General features: G+C 42.8%; 1 protein-coding gene across 1 annotated transcript; it reads left to right on the top strand.

The window, feature by feature from the left end:
* The first annotated feature begins 344 nt into the window (after nt 1-344).
* On the top strand, nt 345-6,762 carry LOC110502285 (sal-like protein 1). The gene is made up of 3 exons (XM_036934393.2): nt 345-417; nt 2,469-5,872; nt 6,310-6,762. Exons 1-3 carry the CDS (start codon nt 345-347, stop codon nt 6,733-6,735), a joined length of 3,903 nt encoding a protein of 1,300 aa, XP_036790288.2. The 3' UTR covers nt 6,736-6,762.
* The last annotated feature ends 15,250 nt before the right edge of the window (nt 6,763-22,012 follow it).

The following is a 22,012-nucleotide window of genomic DNA, read 5'->3' as shown; positions in this document are numbered from 1 at the left end:
TTTCAATAAAACGGTGACGTTTGTTACATTTCAAAATATGTTCATTAACTTTTTCCAAGGATTGGACAGTTGGAATATGGACACTACCCACAGCGGATTGCCTTGACATAAACTGTAAATGTGCGCGCGTCGTCAACTCTGCGCGCGCTGTCAAGTGTCGTCTCCTCCACGAAAGAGAAAACGGTGGTGCGCGCTCTGTCAGCTGGCAATAACTACTACAGAGTTCATCGAACACAACAAACTGTATGAATGGATTCAGCTTCCATAACTCCGAACTTCCGAAGCATATTTCTTTTGACATTTTCTCTTCTGTCTGAATTGATGTGTGGAACTGGGACATCATCATGTCGCGCAGGAAACAAGCAAAGCCTCAACATGTACAATCGGATCATAATTTGGCTTTATCGGAACGCATTGGTAAGTTTGGGACGAAACTGTAGGCTAAATGGTTATAAGGGAACATATGATGCAATTGAAAATGATGCGAAGATAATTTAATAGTTGTGTGCAATTCTGTTCTAGATTTAGGGCAATTTTAGGCTTACAGAAGTTGCAAATTATTACTTTTTTCATTGTGTGATGATTGACAATGGAGGCTTCATTTTTTTTGAATGTCAAATGTTATTGTTAGTCTAATTGTCCATAGCCTTCATTTTATTACTAATAATGTCTCAAAAACAGTCATCACAATTCAATTTTCATGTCAGACATGAAATCTGTGTGTCTGCCCCTTTCAATTGAACAGAAATGATGTAGTCATAATTTACGAGTTTACGAATTTACGACACTTTCTACTATTCCTGGCTAAATAGGTAATACATATTTTTTTTATAGTCAATAATTCATTGCATTTAATGTATTAGTTTATTTAGAAATTGCAGTACTATTTATTGGTGGAAAAAGTACCCAATTGTCATACTTGAGTAAAAGTAAAGATACCTTAATAGAAAATGACTCAAGTAAAAGTAAAAGTCACCCAGTAAAATCCTACTTGACTCTAAAAGTATTTGGTTTAAATATACAGAAGTATCAAAAGTAAATGTAATTTCTCAAATATACAGTATTAGTGAAAAGTTTGGACACACCTACTTATTCCAGGGTTTTTCTTTATTTTTGCTATTTTCTACAATGTAGAATAATAGTGAAGATATCAAAACTATGAAATAACACATATGGAATCACGTAGTAAGCAAAAAAGTGTTAAACTAATCAAAATATTTTTTATATTTGAGATTCTTCAAAGTAGCCACCCTTTGTCTTGATGACAGCTTTACACACTTCTTGGCATTCTCTCAACCAGCTTCATGAGGTAGTCACCTGGAATGCATTTCAATTAACAGGTGTGTCTTGTTAAAAGTAAATTTATGGAATTTGGAATTTCCTTCCTTCTTAATGCGTTTGAGACAGTCAGTTGTGTTGTGACAAGGTAGGGGTGGTATACAGAAGATAGTCCTATTTGGTAAAAGACCAAGTCCATATTCTGGCAAGAACAGCTCAAATAATTGAAGAGAAACGACAGTCCATCATTACTTTAAGACATGAAGGTCAGTCAATGTGAAACATTTCAAGAACTTTGAACGCTTCTTCAAGTGCAGTCGCAAAACCGTCAAGGTCTATGATGACACTGGCTCTCATGAGGACCGCCACAGGAAAGGAAAACCCAGAGTCACCTCTGCTGCAGAGGATAAGTGAATTCGAGTTACGAGCCTCAGAAATTGCAGCCCAAATAAATGCTTCACAGAGTTCAAGTAACAGACACATCTCAACATCAACTGTTCAAAGGAGACTGCGTGAATCAGGCCTTCATGGTCAAATTGCTGCAAAGAAACCACCACTAAAAGGACACCAATAAGAAGAAGAGACTTCCTTGGGCCAAGAAACACGAGCAATGGACATTAGACCGGTGGAAATCTGTCCTTTGGTCTGATGAGTCCAGCGGCCGAGTCTTTGTAAGACGCAGAGTAAGTGAACGGATGATCTCCGCATGGGTGGCTCCCACCGTGAAGCATGGAGGAGGAGGTTTGATGGTGTGGGGGTGCTTTATTGGTGACACTGTCTGGGATTTATTTAGAATTCAAGGCACACCTAACCAGCATGGCTACCACAGCATCCAGCATTCTGGATGAGTTGGACCGCAGAGTGAAAGAAAAGCAGCCAACAAGTGCTCAGCATATGTGGGAACTCCTTCAAGACTGTTGGCAAAGCATTCCTCATGAAGAATGCCAAAATTGTGTGAAGCTGTCATCAAGGCAAAGGGTGGCAACTTAAAAAAAAAATGTGTTTAACACTTTTAGGTTACTACATGATTCCATATGTGTTATTTCATAGTTTTGAAGTCTTCATTATTATTCTACAATGTAGAAAATAGTACAAATAAAGAAAATCCCTTGAATGAGTAGGTGTGTCCAAATGTTTTCCTGGTACTGTATATATATAAATAACCTTTACCTCCTTCTTGTCTGTTTCAGGGGGCACCCATGACAGTTTAGCGACTCCCCCCATTTTGGTCTCTTGTTCTCATGTCTGCAGCAGATGCTGTGCTGCGTTTGTTGAACTATCAGATCTGGAACTACATGTCAGGGATTGCTCTCCCAATCATTTAGTCCTGATCGTCAATGATAATGAAGATCTAGTGTCGTCTGCTGAAATATTCCATCTAGCCTTGTCGCCTCGTAAAGCAGTGGAACCAGGCGAAACAGTCAACAACTCTGAAATGGAAGAGTGCTGTGATCTGTCGGAGGAGAAGTCAGAAGTGAAGGAAGAATCCATTAATGTTTCAAGAACTAAGAATAGCCATTGCCGGCTAGATAGCCCCAGTAGCATCAGTAGCAGCCGGAAAAGCAGTACTGACAGCAAGACTGACATTGTTTCATGTACCTCAGTTCTCCCAATTTCACTACCTCAACCTGGCAGCAATATGTTGGAACATCAGGGGACATTCTCATGGTTCAACAGCAATGTCATCATTGAAAACCTAGAAAGCACTAAAGTGGCAGTGGCCCAGTTTCCCCAGCAGAGCCGATCGGACACCGGCAGCAGTGGCAGCGGTAAGATGGCTGTCTCTTCTCTGATGGAACAACTCCTGGCCTTGCAGCTGAATCAGATTCACCAGCTGCAGCTGATTGACCAGATTCGTCACCAGGTCTTACTATTTGCTTCCCAGAGGTCTGAGGTATCAGAGACACTGACACAAACACCCATCAGCTGCCCTCAGGTTAGTCTAGCATCAACGCAGGCCAGCCAGTTGACAACCCTCAGTTCCCATCTCTCCCAGCAGCTAGCTGCAGCTGCTGGATTAGCCCAGGGTCTCGCCAGCCAGTCTGCCAGCATCGGACACTTTAAACGATTAACAGCAAAAGTGCAATTACCACAGAGCCCCTTTGGAAGGAGTATTGTACACTCTAGCACTGAACCCTTGCAAAGTATACGTAAACACATAGCTTCAGCAGTTAGCAAGCCCCACTCTAGAAAGAAGTACACTCATGCTAGCGGTCTGTACCCTCAACTAAATTTTTCAGCCCAAACCATAAGGAACTCACCGGCACTTGGCACAGGTAGCTTGCTAAACCGATCAAATACACCACGTCTACCTCAGCCACCACTCAGCAATCAAACACTCTCTAGCGCTGGACCAAGCATTGGCACAATTGTGCAGGACCTGAATGCCTTAAAGGCGCTAGCCGGACAAAGGAAAGGAAAACCATCCAATGTGACTTCTTTCGAACCCAAAAGCTCTTCCAAAGAGGCCTTCTTTAAACATAAATGCAGGTTTTGCGCTAAGGTTTTTGGGAGTGACAGTGCCTTACAGATCCATTTGCGATCCCACACTGGGGAGAGGCCATTCAAGTGCAACATCTGCGGGAATCGTTTCTCCACCCGTGGGAACTTGAAGGTACACTTCCAGCGGCACAAAGAGAGGTTCCCCCATATCCAAATGAACCCTTACCCTGTTCCAGAACACCTGGACAACATCCCAACCAGCACAGGAATCCCGTATGGCATGTCTATACCACCAGAAAAAACAGTTACATGCTGGCAGGATAGTAAACCATCCCTAGCCACCTTGACTACTTCTGTAGGCCTGTTGCTCCAAACTGGATCACCCAACTTACCCTTTCTCATCAAGAAAGAGGAGCAGCCTGTTTCATTAACTGCATATTCCAGTCCAGTTGTACGTGATTCATCTAGTGCAGTAAAGAGCGTAGACTTGATAGAGGCTGGAAAAGTCCCAAAGTTCCACACCATGAATCTGAAAACAGACAACGTTATACCTCCCTTGACCTTTAGCTCGAAGATGAGCTCCACAACAGAAAGATCAGCTGACTATGTATCCGTCAATGTCACTTCCATCAGCACAAATCCCATCAAGTTGGAGCAGTTCAAGACCAAACATCCCTTCAGAGGAGGAGTCCTTGATCCCATGCAGACATCAGAGACCTTGAAACTCCAGCAGCTGGTTGAGAACATTGACAAGAAGGTGACAGACCCCAATGAGTGTGTCATTTGCAACCGCATACTCAGTTGTCAGAGCGCCCTCAAGATGCACTACCGCACCCACACAGGAGAGCGGCCCTTCAGATGTAAAGTGTGCCGACGGGCGTTCTCCACCAAAGGGAACCTGAAGACGCACCATGCGGTTCATCGCACCACACCGCCACTGAGGGTCCACCACTCCTGCCCTATCTGCCAGAGGAAGTTCACTAACGCTGTTGTCCTTCAGCAGCACATCCGTATGCATATGGGTTGCCAGATTCCCAACACCCCTCTCTCTGAACAGAACTACCCAATGTCAATGGAGTCTGATGGAGGTTCAATAGATGAGACGAAATTAGAAAAGTTGGAGAACCCTTCTGATGATTTAGACTTCAATGACAGTGGGCATGTGGGCATGACAGCAGGCATGTCTAGGTTTAATAACTCCTCGTCCGGCAGCATGTCTTCCTCTCCATCTGATAGTACAGGAGCAGGCTCCTCTGATCCCGAAAGGACAACTAACTATCATAGGCCAGTGGAGGAGAAGCAGGTCAACTGGTTTAAGACGAAGGTCTATGCCTCGTCATCTCTTGGAGGTGACCGAAGTGGTGGGAGCCTTGCTGTTTCTGAGAATACCGTTGACAAGCAGTCTCTTTCCCAAAGCAAGAGTGTTCCAGTATGTTCTAGCCCCACAAGCTTTGAGGAAATGTACCAGAAAGCTTTATCCCAGGCACATATCAATCCAAACCTTTTGCAGTTCACTGGCACTGGTCCACTGGTGTCCCTTGACCATCTAAAATCTTTAAACCCACTGAAGGATCCCACTAACATGGTCTACACTTTCCGTGAACAACTAGGCATATTCAAGAACACTGAATGTGACATTTGTGGTAAGACCTTTGCCTGCCAAAGTGCCTTGGACATCCATTATCGAAGCCATACCAGGGAGAGACCATTTATTTGTACAGCTTGCAACAGAGGGTTTTCCACCAAGGGGAACCTCAAGCAGCACATGCTAACACATCAGATGAGGGACCTGCCATCCAAGTTGTTTGAGCCCACCACTCCCAACATTGCCTCATGCCCCAACAACTCTGTACATCCTCTGAGCACCCAAATGATCAAGACAGAAGTGAACAGATTCCTGGGTAGTGCCCGCTATGGGGTACCAAGGGATCTTCTAGGCAGTTTGCGTTTGAGGACGTCCTCTGCCTCTTCCTCCCCAGCGCTTGCCACCCAGCCACCTCGACGGACTCCCAAGCAGCATTACTGCCACACTTGTGGGAAAACCTTCTCTTCTTCTAGTGCCCTGCAAATCCACGAGAGGACTCACACTGGGGAGAAGCCGTTTGCCTGCACTGTCTGTGGTCGGGCATTCACCACCAAAGGAAATCTGAAGGTACATTCCACTTTTACACTTATGAGATGGGGTTTAGAGAGATTGTCAAGAAACAAAATGTGAAAACTGTGAAAGAGATGGACACTTGATATAAAATCATGCCAAGTTCAGTTTTTTTTCTTCTTCATTAATTCAGTATATATAATTTCGAAAACCCAGAACAGAAATCTTGCGCCAGTTACTCGATTAAAGTCTATGGGCCAAATGTCCCCTCCCGTTCTGAATTTCAAAAGATGCTCACACCTGCAAAATCTAGATTTTTCCAACTAATCAGTGGCAAAAAAACAGTTCACCGGAACAACTGTTGCTTGTTAGTCTTCTGACAGATGTTACGATACCATTTATGTTACGTACTCTGTCCACGAGAAATGTAGTATATCGAACCATTTGTCTTCATAAAAGGAGTGTGACTCACCATTGCTCTCTTCCTCATGTAGGTCCATATGGGAACTCACATGTGGTGTAGCACCCCCACCAGGCGAGGACGCAGACTGTCTGTGGACGGACCATTGATGTTTATGGGAACTCATCCTGTGAAGCTACCAGAGCCTCCCCAGAGGCCAGACATTAGGTCCAGTAATGGAGACTCCTTTTTTATCTGGAACCACTGTACAGACTCCTTCTCTAAGAACTTGGCCATGAGGACCAATGATATCTCAGTCGGAGGTGGGCCTCACCTCTCTGGACCAATGGGGCATGGGGCCAGCTCACCCATAGGGGGCGTAAATGTTGGTCGGGACAAATTTCACCATACAGAACACAATACTGCTCTTGCGCTGCCTGGTAAAGATGATACCAAAAGAGCGACTCACTTCTGTTTCACTCGTTTGATAGAAGAGAGGAAGGAAATGATTACAAATTAAAGAGTCTGAATATTATCTTAGGAGGAAATTAACTGCGATGTTCTTTGGAGTTTGTATATAAATGATAATAACCTTATTTGGAGTCAAGTGGCTAGGAAAGTCTCAGATTTTCAGTGTGCTTATTAGAGTTGGACTAAATTTTTACTACCTATTCACATGGGTAGAGTAGCCTACTGGTTGTGTACAGATGTAGGGTCTTAATTTGAGCCAGTTTGCTTCCTGCAGCAACAAGAAATGTGGATTATAATTCATGGACATTTTTGTAGGGGTTGATGGGGCAAAAACGTTCAAATTTCTCTTCGTGAACTGTTGCTTGGTGTTATCAACCTTCATCAGCACCGGCCTGTACCCTACCTGGCCTAAGCTCTCTCCTGGCCCCTTACACTAAGTCTGAATTTGTCCTGCTAGGTGACCTAAACTGGGACATGCTTAAACAACCTGACCAAATCCTCAAGCAATAGGACTCCCTACAGCTTTCTCAGTTTATTACCAATCCCATAAGGTATGACTCCAAACACCCAGAAAAGGCTACTCTCCTTGATGTTATCCTGACAAATAATCCTGATAGGTATCAGTTTGGTGTTTTCTGTAATGACCTTAGGGGTCACTGTTTTACAGCCTGTGTTCGTAATGGCTGCTCAGTGAAACGACCTGTCCTAATTTGTCATAGACGCTTGCTAAAAAACTTCCGTCATGACCTGTCCTGGTACAGAATCAGCTTGATCCCCTCTATCGAAGACAATTGGACCTTCTTTTTTGATATTTTCAGTGATATTGTTAACAAACACGCCACTATACAGAAAATGAGAATTAAAAACAGGTTCAGCCCCTGGTTCGACCTTGATCTTGCAGAGTTACTTCAAATGTGAAATAAGTGCACTCAGGCCTTCTGGAAGGACAAAGTTAGTTACTTTAAGAAGCAGTTCTCTCTCTGTGGATCTAACCTCAATAAGTTCTGGAAAACCTGGAGACCAGAAGAATAAACCCTCCTCCTTACAGCTTCCCATGTCCCTTAAAGTTGATGATGTGGTTGTTACTGACAAGAAGCACATGGCTGAGGTTTTTAATTACCACTTCATTAAGTCAGGATTCATATTTGACTCAGCCATGCCTCCTTCCCCTTTCAACATTTCCTCATCTCCCACCCCTTCTAATGTGACTAGCCCCGATGCTCCTCCCTCTTTTTCCCCCCGCCCCGCTACAAAGCTTCTGCCTGCAGGCGGTCGGTCACTGAGTCCAAGGTGCTAAAGGAGCTCCTTAAACTTGACCCCCCCAAAAACACCTGGGTGTAGATGGTTTAGACACTTTCTTCTTTAAGGTTGCTGCACCTATAATCGCCAAGCCTATCTCTGACCTTTTTAACCTGCCTCTCTTCTCTGTGGAGGTTCCCATTGCTTGGAAGGCAGCCATGGTTCGTCTTTTATTTAGAGGGGAGATCAAGCTAATCCTAACTGTTATAAGCCTATTTCTATTTTGCCCTGTTTATCAAAAGTGTTGGAAAAACTTGGCAATAATCAACTGACTGGCTTTCTTGATGTCTATAGTCTTTTCTCTGGTATACAATCTGGTTTCCGCTCAGGTTATGGATGTGTCACTGCAACCTTAAAGATCTTCAATGATGTCACCATTGCCCTTGATTCTAAGCAATGTTGTGCTGCTATTGACTTGGCCAAAGCTTTTGATACGGTAGACCATTAAATTCTTGTGGGCCGGCTAAGGAGTATTGGTGTCTCTGAGGGGTCTTTAGCCTGGTTTGCTAACTACCTCTCTCAAAGAATGCAGTGTATAAAGTCAGAACATCTGCTGTCTCAGCCACTGCCTGTCACCAAGGGTGTACCCCAAGGCTCGATCCTAGGCCCCATGCTCTTCTCAATTTACATCAACAACATAGCTCAGGCAGTAAGAAGCTCTCTCATCCATTTATATGCAGATGATAGAGTATTATACTCAGCTGGCTCCTCCCCGTATTTTGTGTTAAGCGCTCCACAACAAAGCTTTCTTAGTGTCGAACAAGCTTTCTCTGCCTTTAACGTTGTTCTGAACACCGCCAAAACCAAGGTTTTGTGGTTTGGTAAGAAGAATGCCCCTCTCCCCAAAGGTGTGATTACTACTGCTAAGGGTTTAGAGCTTGAGGTAGTCACCCCATACAAGTACTTGGGAGTATGGCTAGATGGTACAATGTCCTTCTCTCAGCACATATCAAAGCTGCAGGCTAAAGTTAAATCTAGACTTGGTTTCCTCTATCGTAATCTCTCCTCTTTCACCCAAGCTGTCAAACTAACCCTGATTCAGATGACCGTCCTCCCATGCTAGATTACAGAGACATAATTTATAGATCGGCAGGTAAGGGTGCTCTCGAGCGGCTAGATGTTCTTTACCATTTGGCCATCAGATTTGCCACCAATGCTCCTTATGGGACACACCACTGCACTCTTTACTCTTTTGTAAACTGGTCATCTCTGTATACCCTTCGCATGTTTATTTATAAAACCCTCTTAGGCCTCACTCCCCCCTATCTCAGACATCTCCTGCAGCCCTCATCCTCAATATACAACATCCGTTCTGCCAGTCACATACTGTTAAAAGGTCCCCAAAGCACACACATCCCTGGGTTGCTCGTCTTTTCAGTTCACTGCAGCTAGCGACTGGAACAAGCTGCAACAAACACTCAAACTGGACAGTTTTATCTCAATCTTTTCATTCAGACTCAATCATGGACACTCCTACTAACAGTTGTGGCTGCTTTACGTGATGTATTGTTGTCTCTATGTTTGTAAACTGTGCTGCTGCCATATTGTGCTGCTACCATGTTGTTGTCATGTTGTGTTGCTACCATGCTGTGTTGTCATGTGTTGCTGCCATGCTATGTTGTTGTCTTAGGTCTCTCTTTATGTAGTGATTTAGATTTAGATTTTTAACTGACTTGCCTAGTTAAATAAATGTTAAATAAATTAAATAAAACATTTTTTAAAAGTCTGACATTTTAAAGTGGAAATTACAAACTTTAGAAGCGCTTTATAAAACCTTGAATACACTACAAGTTTGCGTTTCCTGCTGAGCAGGAGAATTCTCAGCAACAACAGGGTGATCAAATTAAAATCCTATAATCTGTAATTATGTTTTTTTTTATCGTTGAGGTATTGATGTTATTGAAGAGGAATTCAACTTGTAACATATAGTATCTTGTCATATCTATGTAAAATACATGGATAGATCATTTATGTGTGTCAATATCAATGTTCTATTGCAATTCATGTTAGTTTGATATTTCTCAAAACAACAACATATGAATAGTATGTAATAATGATGTTCAACATAAAATAAGGAGGCAACATATATTGTACATGTAGATGAACTGTAAACTGTTACTTAAGGTGCTGTAATATATTGTAAATCACTTTGCCATTGGTTTTCAGAAAATGAGTGGTCGTTATAGAACAATATTATTTCACAACTTCTGTACTACAACTCACTGGTTGTAGAATCCTATTCTATGATATGCTGTGGACACTTACCGCATTTCCCCTGTTCAGTAACAATTGATATACAGGTTAACGGTAAAGCTGCACCTCAAATTAAAAATGTTGAGATTGAGATGGGATATAGCTTTGAATTATTGTCCTTCTAGATGCTCCTTCTAGATGCCCCTGTTTCTGTCCTGAGGTGTATGGTCACCACATTCAGAATTCAGGTGTGTGTGTGTGTGTGTGCTTGCACACCCGCATCTGATGCCCTCTGCTGAAGATACTCTGTGTTCATTTGATATGACATATCACTTTCCAGGTAACAGCTAATGCAGACATGCTGCCCTAAAGCAGATGAATTTTCAAAGTGACTTGTTGTCTTTCCTGTTGTGTGCTACACCGTGTCACTAAATTAGAGACAATGCGATGTCAGTCACTCGGGATCACCTCAGGATATTATGTGTGGTTATCTTGACACCTGGACTCAACATTGTCTTTCTATCATATTGTCAATTTGTCAGTGTTTAAACGAAGACCAATGACCGTATTATGGCTTTGGTTTTTCAAACACTGCTGCAAGTTTAATTTCACATTTTCAATAAATTCTGAAATGTTTTCTGTTTGAATATTTTCATGTTGATACAATAACTCACCAAATGTAGATTTGAGCCAGGACTGTTGTCTCCTGTTCTACACTAGGGAGTAAACCTGATATAAAATGCACCACCAGTCTGACTTCCCGCTGGTTGTGAAACACTACCCAATTGAGTCATCTATGCAGCCTGTATGGCTGTAGCAGGAGCCCAGTGAAAAGCTGAACGAAATGCACAACTCCTCTGACTAATAATGGCCACTAATATGTCCATTGACAGTAACCACATTCATCCCACATATCAAATCTCCTGTGAAAAAGACGTGGTCCCTGTGCCACTGTCACAACCTATTGCACATATGTCACAGTCCCACTGACCAGCTGACAGGGCTGAAACCTTAAACCAGCCCTCTGTCATTAGCATTAGAACATGAGTAATCAACTGGAATGAACCATCGCAGAGCCCTAAACAAAGGCCAGTTGGTCTGAAGCTTTTCAAAGATATATATCTGATAGAGACAGAGATGAATCAGTCACACGCATGCAAACACACACACACGCACACACACACAATACAATTTGTTCAAGTGTGTTATCACTTGAGATATAACTTAAGTCATAAGCCATGTTAAAATTTGGACAATTTTGATGTTCTCTTTCTGAGAAATCAGATACTGGCAAGCTGAAAGGTTTTCAACAATATGTATTGATTGTCAGACTGAGTTTGCCCTTGACTCGCCAATAAATAACAGATAAAGTCGAAACAGTTGGTTAACTAGTTCACATTTTATAATCTTCTGAATGTGAGTCTGACACCGCAGAAAATATCTCTGGTGATATAAATCTTACAAATGAATGGTTTGTGTGGGTGTGAGTGAGTGAGTGTATGTGCTTCACAGTGGAATAATGTCCTTGGTGTTGACTCGTTCCACAATAGAACCATAGAATACTCTGGACTGGAGTGTCAGAATACATTCCAAAATAATTATATCTCTGTCCAGGTTTCCAGTGTATTTTTAAAATATTTTCAGTGTTTTTCAGAATACATTGAAGTGGAACAGACAGAGGAGTAAGGCAGGTTGGGGTTTCAGAAGCGGCACACAATGAACCCAACAGTGAACTTTTTAAACTCATCGCAGGAAAACAAACGTGCCTTTCTAATCATTGCATATTTCACTTCAAAACTGCAGAGGTCAGCATGCTGTTTGCAAGATGGCATTTCCTTTGTAAGCATTTGAACAGTGATCATCACACTTTTGTTGCATTGACAATGGAAATATTCAATAACAGAAGACCTGCCAAATCTCCGGCAGGGTGAAAATCTAACCCCCCCTTCCCCGAACCAGAGCGTTGTCAACATTGTTCTTATGCTTTTGTGTCTATCTGACGTGCCTATTGCACAGATCATTTCTGATCATAAACTTGCATGGGTCAACTGTTTCATGGTGACCCGGCCGGGCCGGCACTGTTTATGCCTGTGTTTCTAGAGCGAGGTTGGCAGCAGGCAGCTTAGGCCTGGTACATATTTGTCAACCTTCTGAAAGCTCAATGCTCATAGCTGGCTTAGTTCTGTCACCTAGTACTGTATAGCCTCTCAATTTGAACATGACAAGAATTGTGTTATTATCTGAATAGAGTTGCTATAAATGAACTGCAACTCGTGAATGTCATCTTTACAGGCATTAAGGGTCTATGAAGGTTTATTGTGGCTTCATTAAGCCTTAACAGTATTACTTTGTTGAAAGTATGACTAGAAGAGTGATTCCATACTAATAATAATCAGTTATTTAAAATGACTTGGTGGGCTACTTTTTTGTAAATGTTTTCTGTTAGCTGCACTTTGCATTTTTCTACAAATAACCTCATGTATGAAATCTTTAATAAATGAAGCTGTTCTTCCATCCAGACATTTCTCTTCTCGTCCATTAGTAAGGGCTGGGGCCTCATAACTGACACTTAACGTTAACATCATCTTTCAAGTCTGCTTGATTTTATACAGGTATGTATTTATCAGTCACTGCCTGAATCCATAAAACCGCATTGTGTGGATTTAGTTAGTTAACAGTGACAAATAGCATTGTGTGGATTTAGTTAGTTAACAGTGACAAATAGCATTGTGTGGATTTAGTTAGTTAACAGTGACAAATAGCATTGTGTGGATTTAGTTAGTTAACAGTGACAAATAGCATTGTGTGGATTTAGTTAGTTAACAGTGACAAATAGCATTGTGTGGATTTAGTTAGTTAACAGTGACAAATAGCATTGTGTGGATTTAGTTAGTTAACAGTGACAAATAGCATTGTGTGGATTTAGTTAGTTAACAGTGACAAATAGCATTGTGTTGATGCATCTGTCATCAGTCATACTGTATGACGAATCACACCATTGCCCTCATCATAGGATAACAGCCCATGTCTGTGATATTCGTAGATATGGATTTAGTGGTGTGTCAGTAATACTATTGTTTGTGTCCTCACTCCTCTCACTGCTGTAAGCTGCCCTCTCCTTTTACAAGCTCACTATTTATCATACCTGTATTAAATAAATCAATATATCTCATCTCTCAATGTTGCATTGAGGCATATGCCAAAAACAGAGAGCCAACATCCAAAATACCTTTCTTATTCAGTATGTCCTATACAGTGGGGTAAGCTCTACTTTGAGTGACATTGTATCAGGTGTAGCGGTGTATAAGTTATCCTTCCCTCAGGGTTGGCTAGTTCTCTGTCTATCCTAATATCACTCAGCACCTGTCATCTTAACCTCATATCCTCACTAAACACCTGATCTCCACTTTGTCACACACAGCAGCCCCCTGCTTATATGTTTTAATACATTATTATGGTAGCCTGTGGCTAGGAGAGTCTGCACCTGGGCTGCATTCCTCTAGGGCTACTGGACTGCGTTTGTTTTCTAGTAATCTTGTATCTTTTCGACCCAGTTGATGTACAAAAGACATGACAGTATTTCATTCTGACCAGCAGGCCTCTGACCTCCAATACATGGGATGTGTCCCAAATTGCACTCTATTCCCTATATAGTGCATTACTTGGAGTTTTAGAAAAATGTTTCAAGTTGATGATTGACAGGGACAGATAGCCCTTTAAAAATCCTGCTGAGAGAGATGGGTAACCCTAAAAACAACCGTTGGATGCGCCCAAATGGCACCCTAGTCCCTGTATAGTGCACCACATTTGACCAGAGCCCCCATGAAGTACGCTACACAGGGAATCAAGTACCATTTGGGACACAGACCTAGTGTGGTGTTTCATTCAGTGAGAGAGCTGTGTGCTTTCTGAATAGTAATAGCTGGGTGCTGCTGTGGTGTCTGTGTCACAGAGGAGAGACGAAGGATTTGAGCAGGGTGGTGGACATGAGGGTGGACATGGAAGAAGATAGTGAGAGAGGTGAAACATTGCCGTTCACAAGGTTTTGATCCACCCAAGAGGAGCAAGAGAGAGATCACCTGAGCTTCACTGAGATTAGTAGGGGGAGAACGGGGAAGGAGAGGATAGAGAAGGAGAGAGAGAGAGAGAGAGAGAGAGAGAGAGAGAGAGATACAGCATATGTCCCCCCATTCACTCCCTATTCTGCTCTTTAACTTGACACATAGTAGAGGAAACTGTCATTGTAAATAACAGCATTACCCATGCATTGTGAATAATGCCTGTATAATAATAATTAAAACCTGATAGGGTATAGCCTACTGGATCCATATGAAAATCTTAGTAAGAATCCTGTGTTGTCCAAGGAAGTGGTTAATACCAGTTCAGTTAAGGTGAATGACAAACACATGCATCTCCTACTATCTGCAGCTATACCTTTTATCAATAACCTATAATATAAATATGCAAATCTACTGCTCAGTCATTACAATCTTCATTAGAGGCTATTCACCTCCTAATAGATTTAATTTGCATTGGTAGAGGTATATTAATCGACTGTGAGACTGAGGCCTTAATTGGCCCAAAGCTGGCAGGCTGATGTACACACAGCAAGGCTATGGACTTAAAACTCTGATGTACATATTCACCCCTATAGTGGGGACGAACGTCAGATGATAAATCCGCTTTGGCATCAAAATTCATTATTAAGGAGCAAGAACTGCCATTATCAAATCAAATCTTATTGGTCACATGCACATGGTTAGCAGATGTTATTGCGAGTGTAGCCAAATTATTGTGCTTCTAGTTCTGACAGTGCAGCAATATCTAAGACGTAATCTAACAATTCCACAACATCTACCTAGTACACCCAAATCTAGTGAAGGAATGGAATAAGAATATATAAATATAAATATATGCATGAGCAATGACAGAGCAGCATGGGCAAGATGCAATAGATGGTATAAAACACAGTATATACATATGAGATGAGTAATGCAAGATATGTAAACATGACGAGTGATCCATTTGTTAAAGTGGCCAATGATTTCAAGTCTGTATGTTAGCAGCAATGGCTGTTTAACAGTATGATGGCCTTGAGATAAAAGCTGTTTTTCAGTCTCTCGGTCCCAGCTTTGATACACCTGTACTGACCTCGCCTTCTGGATGGTAGAGAGGTGAACAGGCAGTGGCTCGGGTGGCTGTTGTCCTTGATAATCTTTTTGGCCTTCCTGTGACATCGGGTGCTGTAGGTGTCCTGGAGGGCAGGTAGTTTGCCCCCGGTAATGCGTTGTGCAGACCACACCACCCTCTGGAGAGCCCTGCGGTTGTGGGCGGTGCAGTTGCCATACCAGTCGGTGATACAGCCCGACAGGATGCTCTCAGTTGTGCATCTGTAAAAGAGTGTGAGGGTTTTAGGTGACAAGCCAAATTTCTTCAGCCCTCTGAGGTTGAAGAGGCGCTGTTGTGCCTTCTTCAGCACACTGTCTGTGTGGGTGGACCATTTCAGTTTGTACGTGATGTGTGCGCCGAGGAACTGCTGTCCCGTCAATGTGGATAGGGGGTGCTCCCTCTGCTGTTTCCTGAAGTCCACGATCATCTCCTTTGTTTTGTTGAAATTGAGTGAGAGGTTGTTTTCCTGACACCACACTCCGAGTGCCCTCACCTCCTCCCTGTAGGCTGTCTCGTCATTGTTGGTAATCAAGCCTACTACTGTTGTGTCATCTGCAAACATGATGATTGAGTTAGAGGCATGCATTGCCACGCAGTCATGGGTGAACAGGGAGTACAGGAGGGGGCTGAGCACGCCCTCTTGTGGAGCCCCAGTGTTGAGGATCAGTGAAGTAGAGATGTTGTTTCCTACCTTCAACACCTGGGGGCGGCCTGTCAGGATGTCTAGAAGTTATTTATGCTCATAAAAGAAGGTAGAGGCAACATTATGTACAAAAAAAGTAAAACGATAAGTTACAAACAACGCAAATAAACAAACAAAAAAAACACAATAGGTTGGGGACACGTAAAATGTCTGCCTTTCTCTCCGGCGCCATTTTACTTATATAGACAGGTGTGCCTTTCCAAATAATTTACTCCAATCAAGTTATAGAAACATCTCAAGGATGATCAATGGAAACAGGATGCACCCAAGTTCAATTTTGAGTCTCATAACAAAGGGTCTGAATACTTATGTAAATAGGGTATTTTTTTGTTTGTTTTTATTCACAAATTTGCAAACATTTCTATAAAACGGTTTTCGCTTTGTCATTTTGAGGGAAAAAAATGTATTCATCAATTTTAGAATAAGGCTGTAACATTACAAAATGTGGAAAAAGGGAAGGGGTCTGAATGCTTTCCGAATGCACTGTACATCGTATCTGTTCTTGTAGTGCTGAGTCACACACATTGTTTTACTGTCCTTGTGGGGACCAAACAATTGATACCCATTAAAAATCCTATCCAATTGATACCCATTCAAAAGCCTCCCGGATGGCGCAGTGGTCTAGGGCACTGCATCGCAGTGCTAGCTGTGCCACCAGAGACTCTGGGTTTGCGCCCAGGCTCTGTCTTAGCCGGCCGCGAATGGGAGGTCTGTGGGGCGATGCACAATTGGTCTAGCGTCGTCCGGGTTTGGCCGGTAGGGATATCCTTGTCTTGTCTCACCGCGCACTAGCGACTCCTGTGGCGGGCTGGGCGCAGTGCATGATAACCAGGTCGCCAGGTGCACGGTGTTTCCTCCGACACATTGGTGCGGCTGGCTTACGGGTTGGATACGCGCTGTGTTAAGAAGCAGTGCGGCTTGGTTGGGTTGTGTTTTGGAGGATGCTTGGCTTTCGACCTTCGTCTCTCCCGAGCCCGTATGGGAGTTGTGGCGATGAGACAAGATAGTAACTACTAACAATTGGATACCACAAAATTGGGGAGAAAAGGGGGTAAAAAAAAAAAAAAAAATCCTAACTGTAAGCCCAAAATCTTACCCGAAGTGTAACCCTTAACCCTCCAACCTGACAGAGCTTGAGAGGATCTGCAGAGAAGAATTGTAGAAACTCCCAAAATACAGGTGTTCCAAGCTTGTAGCGTCATACCCAAGAAGACTCAAGGCTGTAATCGCTGCCAAAGGTGCTTCAACAAAGTACTGAGTAAAGGGTCTGAATACTTATGTAAATATGATATTTCATCTTCAATCTAAACCTTTTTTCGCGTTTTCATTGTGGGGTATTGTGTGTAGATTGATGAGGGGGGAATACTACAATTTAATACATTTTAGAACAAGTAACTTAACAAAATGTGAAAAAAAGGGAAGGGGTCTGAATACTTTCCAAATGCACTGTATCCTACCACTAAACACAATTAGCATTTCCCCCTTCAATTTCTCCAAGGGTTATTGAAATGTGTAATACTGTTCTTTACAATGGTCTGCATTAGTAACAATTTCAACAAGCAATGGGTCTTTTATGTTGATTTCTTTTCTATGCTGGGTTTCTATTTAAGCTGCCATTCCTAATGATGTAGGATCTTAATTCGATCACTCTTTTGTTGTTGAGAATTTTACTGCCCCTCAGGGAATTCAGATGAGCTTCTTGATTTACATAAATTCACTGAAAACCCAGACTAAGCTCCAAAAAATAAAGGGAACACTTAAACAACACAATGTAACATCCAAGTCAATTACTCTTCTGTGAAATCAAACTGTCCACTTAGGAAGCAACATTGATTGACAATTAGCAAGACACCCCCAATAAAGGAGTGGTTCTGCACGTGGTGACCACAGACCACTTCTCAGTTCCTATGCTTCCTGGCTGATGTTTTGGTCACTTTTGAATGCTGGCGGTGCTTTCACTCTAGTGGTAGCATGAGACGGAGTCTACAACCCACACAATTAGCTCAGGTAGTACAGCTCATCTAGGATGGCACATCAATGCGAGCTGTGGCAAGAAGGTTTGCTGTGTCTGTCAGCGTAGTGTCCAGAGCATGGAGGCGCTTACAGGAGACAGGCCAGTACATCAGGAGATGTGGAGGAAGCCATAGGAGGGCTACAACCCAGCAGCAGGACCGCTACCTCCGCCTTTGTGCAAGGAGGAGCAGGAGGAGCACTGCCAGAGCCCTGCAAAATGACCTCCAGCAGGCCACAAATGTGCATGTGTCTGTTCAAACGGTCAGAAACAGACTCCATGAGGGTGGTATGAGGGCCCGACGTCCACAGGTGGGGGTTGTGCTTACAGCCCAACACTGTGCAGGACGTTTGGCATTTGCCAGAGAACACCAAGATTGGCAAATTCGCCACTGGCGCCCTGTGCTCTTCACAGATGAAAGCAGGTTCACACTGAGCACATGTGACAGACGTGACAGAATCTGGAGACGCCGTGGAGAACGTTCTGCTGCCTGCAACATCCTCCAGCATGACCGGTTTGGCGGTGGGTCAGTCATAGTGTGGGGTGGCATTTCTTTGTGGGGTGGCATTTCCATGTGCTCGCCAGAGGTAGCCTGACTGCCATTAGGTACCGAGATGAGATCCTCAGACCCCTTGTGAGACCATATTCTGGTGCGGTTGGCCCTGGGATCCTCCTAATGCAAGACAATGCTAGACCTCATGTGGCTGGAGTGTGTCAACAGTTCCTGCAAGAGGAAGGCATTGATGCTATGGACTGGCCCGCCCGTTCCCCAGACCTGAATCCAATTGAGCACATCTGGGACATCATGTCTCGCTCCATCCACCAACGCCACGTTGGACCACAGACTGTCCAGGAGTTGGCGGATGCTTTAGTCCAGGTCTGGGAGTAGATCCCTCAGGAGACCATCCGCCACCTCATCAGGAGCATGCCCAGGCGTTGTAGGGAGGTCATACAGGCACGTGGAGGCCACACACACTACTGAGCCTCATTTTGACTTGTTTTAAGGACATTACATCAAAGTTGGATCAGCCTGTAGAGTGGTTTTCCACTTTAATTTTGAGTGTGACTCCAAATCCAGACCTCCATGGGTTGCTAAATTTGATTTCCATTGATCATTTTTGTGTGATTTTATTGTCAGCACATTCAACTATGTAAAGAAAAAAGTATTTAATAAGAATATTTAATTCATTCAGATCTAGGATGTGTTATTTTTTTTTTTTTGAGCAGTGTATATTAATAGTATTGCACGTTTCATGTAGGCTACTTTTGGCCAGATAGTAGCTCAGGGGTATTAAACTCCTACCCTACGACAGGCCTGGACAATTCCAGTCCTCGGGGGCCTGATTGGTGTCACACTTCTCCCCCAACCTAGCATACACACCTGATTTAAACAAATTGCATTTTTAACTGAAGATCATGATTAGTTGATGGAGTCAGGTGTGTTAGCTGGGGCTGGGGCAAAAGTGTGACACCAATCAGGCCCCCGAGAACTGGAGATGCCCAGACCTGCCCTACGAGGTCTGGAGCCTGCTGGTTTTCTGTTCTACCTGATAAGTAATGGCACACACCTGGAGTCTCAGGTAAAACTGCAGTGGAACTGGGTTCAAGGTCCAGAGTTGAGTTTGTAGGTAATAGCCTAACCACTGATCAAGCAACATTATGGACTAAACATAAAAATCCAGTTGCTGCAGGATTATTTTCCTGTGACAATATAGGTCAAATTAAGATCCTACATCTGTATAACAGACACATCAAATCCATAGAGGGAGCGATGCTATGTACAAATGTATTTAAAAGGTTAATATCAACATTAAAATATAAGGATGAGAGTGCTGTGGCTCTGTGACACTCACAACCTCATGCAAATAACATTTTGTAGCAGTGGCAGGTGCATTTTGAGTGCCAAAAGGTATCTGACTTGATTTGAAGACACCAAAGGGTCTGGAAGGACATGGAGAATTAAGAGAGACATCTTGCCTGAGTTTAGGTCACAGTAGTACAGTGGGAGCAAAAACAGCATGATGCTTTTTTTACCATGAGCCTTTTTTACCATGTCTTACTATCACTCTTCAGGAAGCACATAGGGCCATTGACAAATCTCCATCACATTCTGTTCTGGGCAGTCTTCTCCAGCTCGCTCCACCCTATGCCGGTTTTCTTAGTATCTGCCTCAAGCTGACGCCTCCATGTGTTTCTTGGCCTATTCCCTTGTGGGTTTCAGGTTAAGGCTTGACAGCATGGAGTAAAGGCAAACAAAAAGTGTACTAATTTAATAAATGATTGGGCGTCATTTAGACAGTTCACCTTTTGAGTAGGAGCAATTCATTACCTGACCCCAGAAAAAAACCTTAAAACACATCTTAGAAAAGAAGCCAAAGGCACGGGAGGTAGAGCTTTCGTGTTCTTTCAGGAAGCACCCAGCTTCAGTGGTGGAGAAGCACAGCCCAGGAGTCTTTTTGTTGTTGTTGTTGTTGTTGCTAATTTCTCCTCAATTGACCAATAAACCATGAAATGAATGAGCTTCTTTTCCAATCACAACTTTATATAAGAGCCAACACTTTGTCTCCGACAAGACCAACAGGGGGATAGTTACATCTTCTGCTCCAGCCACCCCCAGAACCACCAATTGAGAGAAAACTGGATCTACTCCACATCTGCCCACTAAAGCTATGTTTACACAGGCAGCCCATTCGGATCTTATTGGCAAAAGAGCTGATCTGATTGGTCAAAAGACTAATTAGTGGAAAAATATCAGAAATGGGCTGCCTGTGTAAACACAGCATTAGTGGCCCAGATCCTGCCAAATGTAAAAAGGTGGAAAATTGAAGCAGCAGCATGAAGTAGAAGCTAACACAAAAGAGCATTTAATAAATAATAGAATGGTTTATACAGTTGTTCACCTCTCAGCCCGGGGAAATTATCTGAACACATTCACACATTCTCAGAAACAAGCATTCAATAAACCATGCAAATAAAACGGTTCAAAAGAAAATAAGTGAAAAGCACAGGAAGTGGTGCAGCCCAGGAAGCAGCCGTCTGCTTTCCTTGTAGTTTTTTTGTCTGTCAAATACATTCACCACTTTCTCAACAAGACAGAACAAAGGGTTAAATATAGTACAGATGACCACTTAAATAGTCAATTAATTCATTTAAATTATGGGAACTTAGTTACATCTGTGACATAGCCATAGTCCCATTTTGTTGTGTGAATGCCTTTGAGTTGGGTTTATTGAATGTATCTTTTACCCAGGTATCTTTGCTGTGGACAGAGCTTTGTCAAAGTCACAATATAACACACCACTGTCCCTGTTGTGATTATCGTAACCGTGACATATTTCAGTTGAAGAGCAGGAACAGGTTGCTTTGTATTCTGTACCATTGAAGTTAAGAGATGGGATCATGGCACATTGCTTATTTACATTTGAGTAATTTAGCAGACATTCTTATCCAGAGCGACTTACAGGAGCAATTAGGGTTAATTGACCTTGCTCAAGGGCACATCGACCAAATTTTCACCTAGTCAGCTCGTGGATTCAAAACAGCAACCTTTTGGTTACTGACCCAACGCTCTTAATCGCTATGCTCCCTGCTGCTTATGACCTAGTCAGGTTTCAGCCCTGGCTATCTTCAACAGCTGCGGTCGGACTGTCCCCCTTACAAATCAGATGTTATGTAGAGAAAATGCTTATTATTATGATCTGATAAACTATTGGCTCATGGTATTCCCAGACAAAAGCACTAGCAATACAAGAGAAGGAACAACATTGACATATGTACATGTGGAGACGGTTGAATGCCTAATTGAAAAAGTAACACAAATACTTTCACATAAAGCACGATCCCTGTCCTCCTGTATACTCCTCACACATTATAGAAGCCTACGATTACAGACAATACAGATTACTTGAATGGCCCATTTGGCACGAGCCACTGAACTATGGTGTTGACATA

The sequence above is a fragment of the Oncorhynchus mykiss genome, chromosome 2 (assembly GCF_057628025.1).
Source record: "Oncorhynchus mykiss isolate SJ-2025 chromosome 2, ASM5762802v1, whole genome shotgun sequence".
NCBI lineage: Eukaryota > Metazoa > Chordata > Actinopteri > Salmoniformes > Salmonidae > Oncorhynchus > Oncorhynchus mykiss.
Note: the sequence above shows the minus strand (reverse complement) of the source record. Positions and strands in the feature narration are given on the sequence as shown.

Excerpts from the sequence above, each read along its gene's own strand:
- LOC110502285 (XM_036934393.2), top strand. The coding sequence starts at position 345 with ATGTCGCGCAGGAAACAAGCAAAGCCTCAACATGTACAATCGGATCAT. Across the intron at positions 418-2,468 it reads GGCTTTATCGGAACGCATTG|GGGGCACCCATGACAGTTTA; the intron begins GTAAGTTTGGGA and ends TGTCTGTTTCAG. Across the intron at positions 5,873-6,309 it reads CCACCAAAGGAAATCTGAAG|GTCCATATGGGAACTCACAT; the intron begins GTACATTCCACT and ends TTCCTCATGTAG.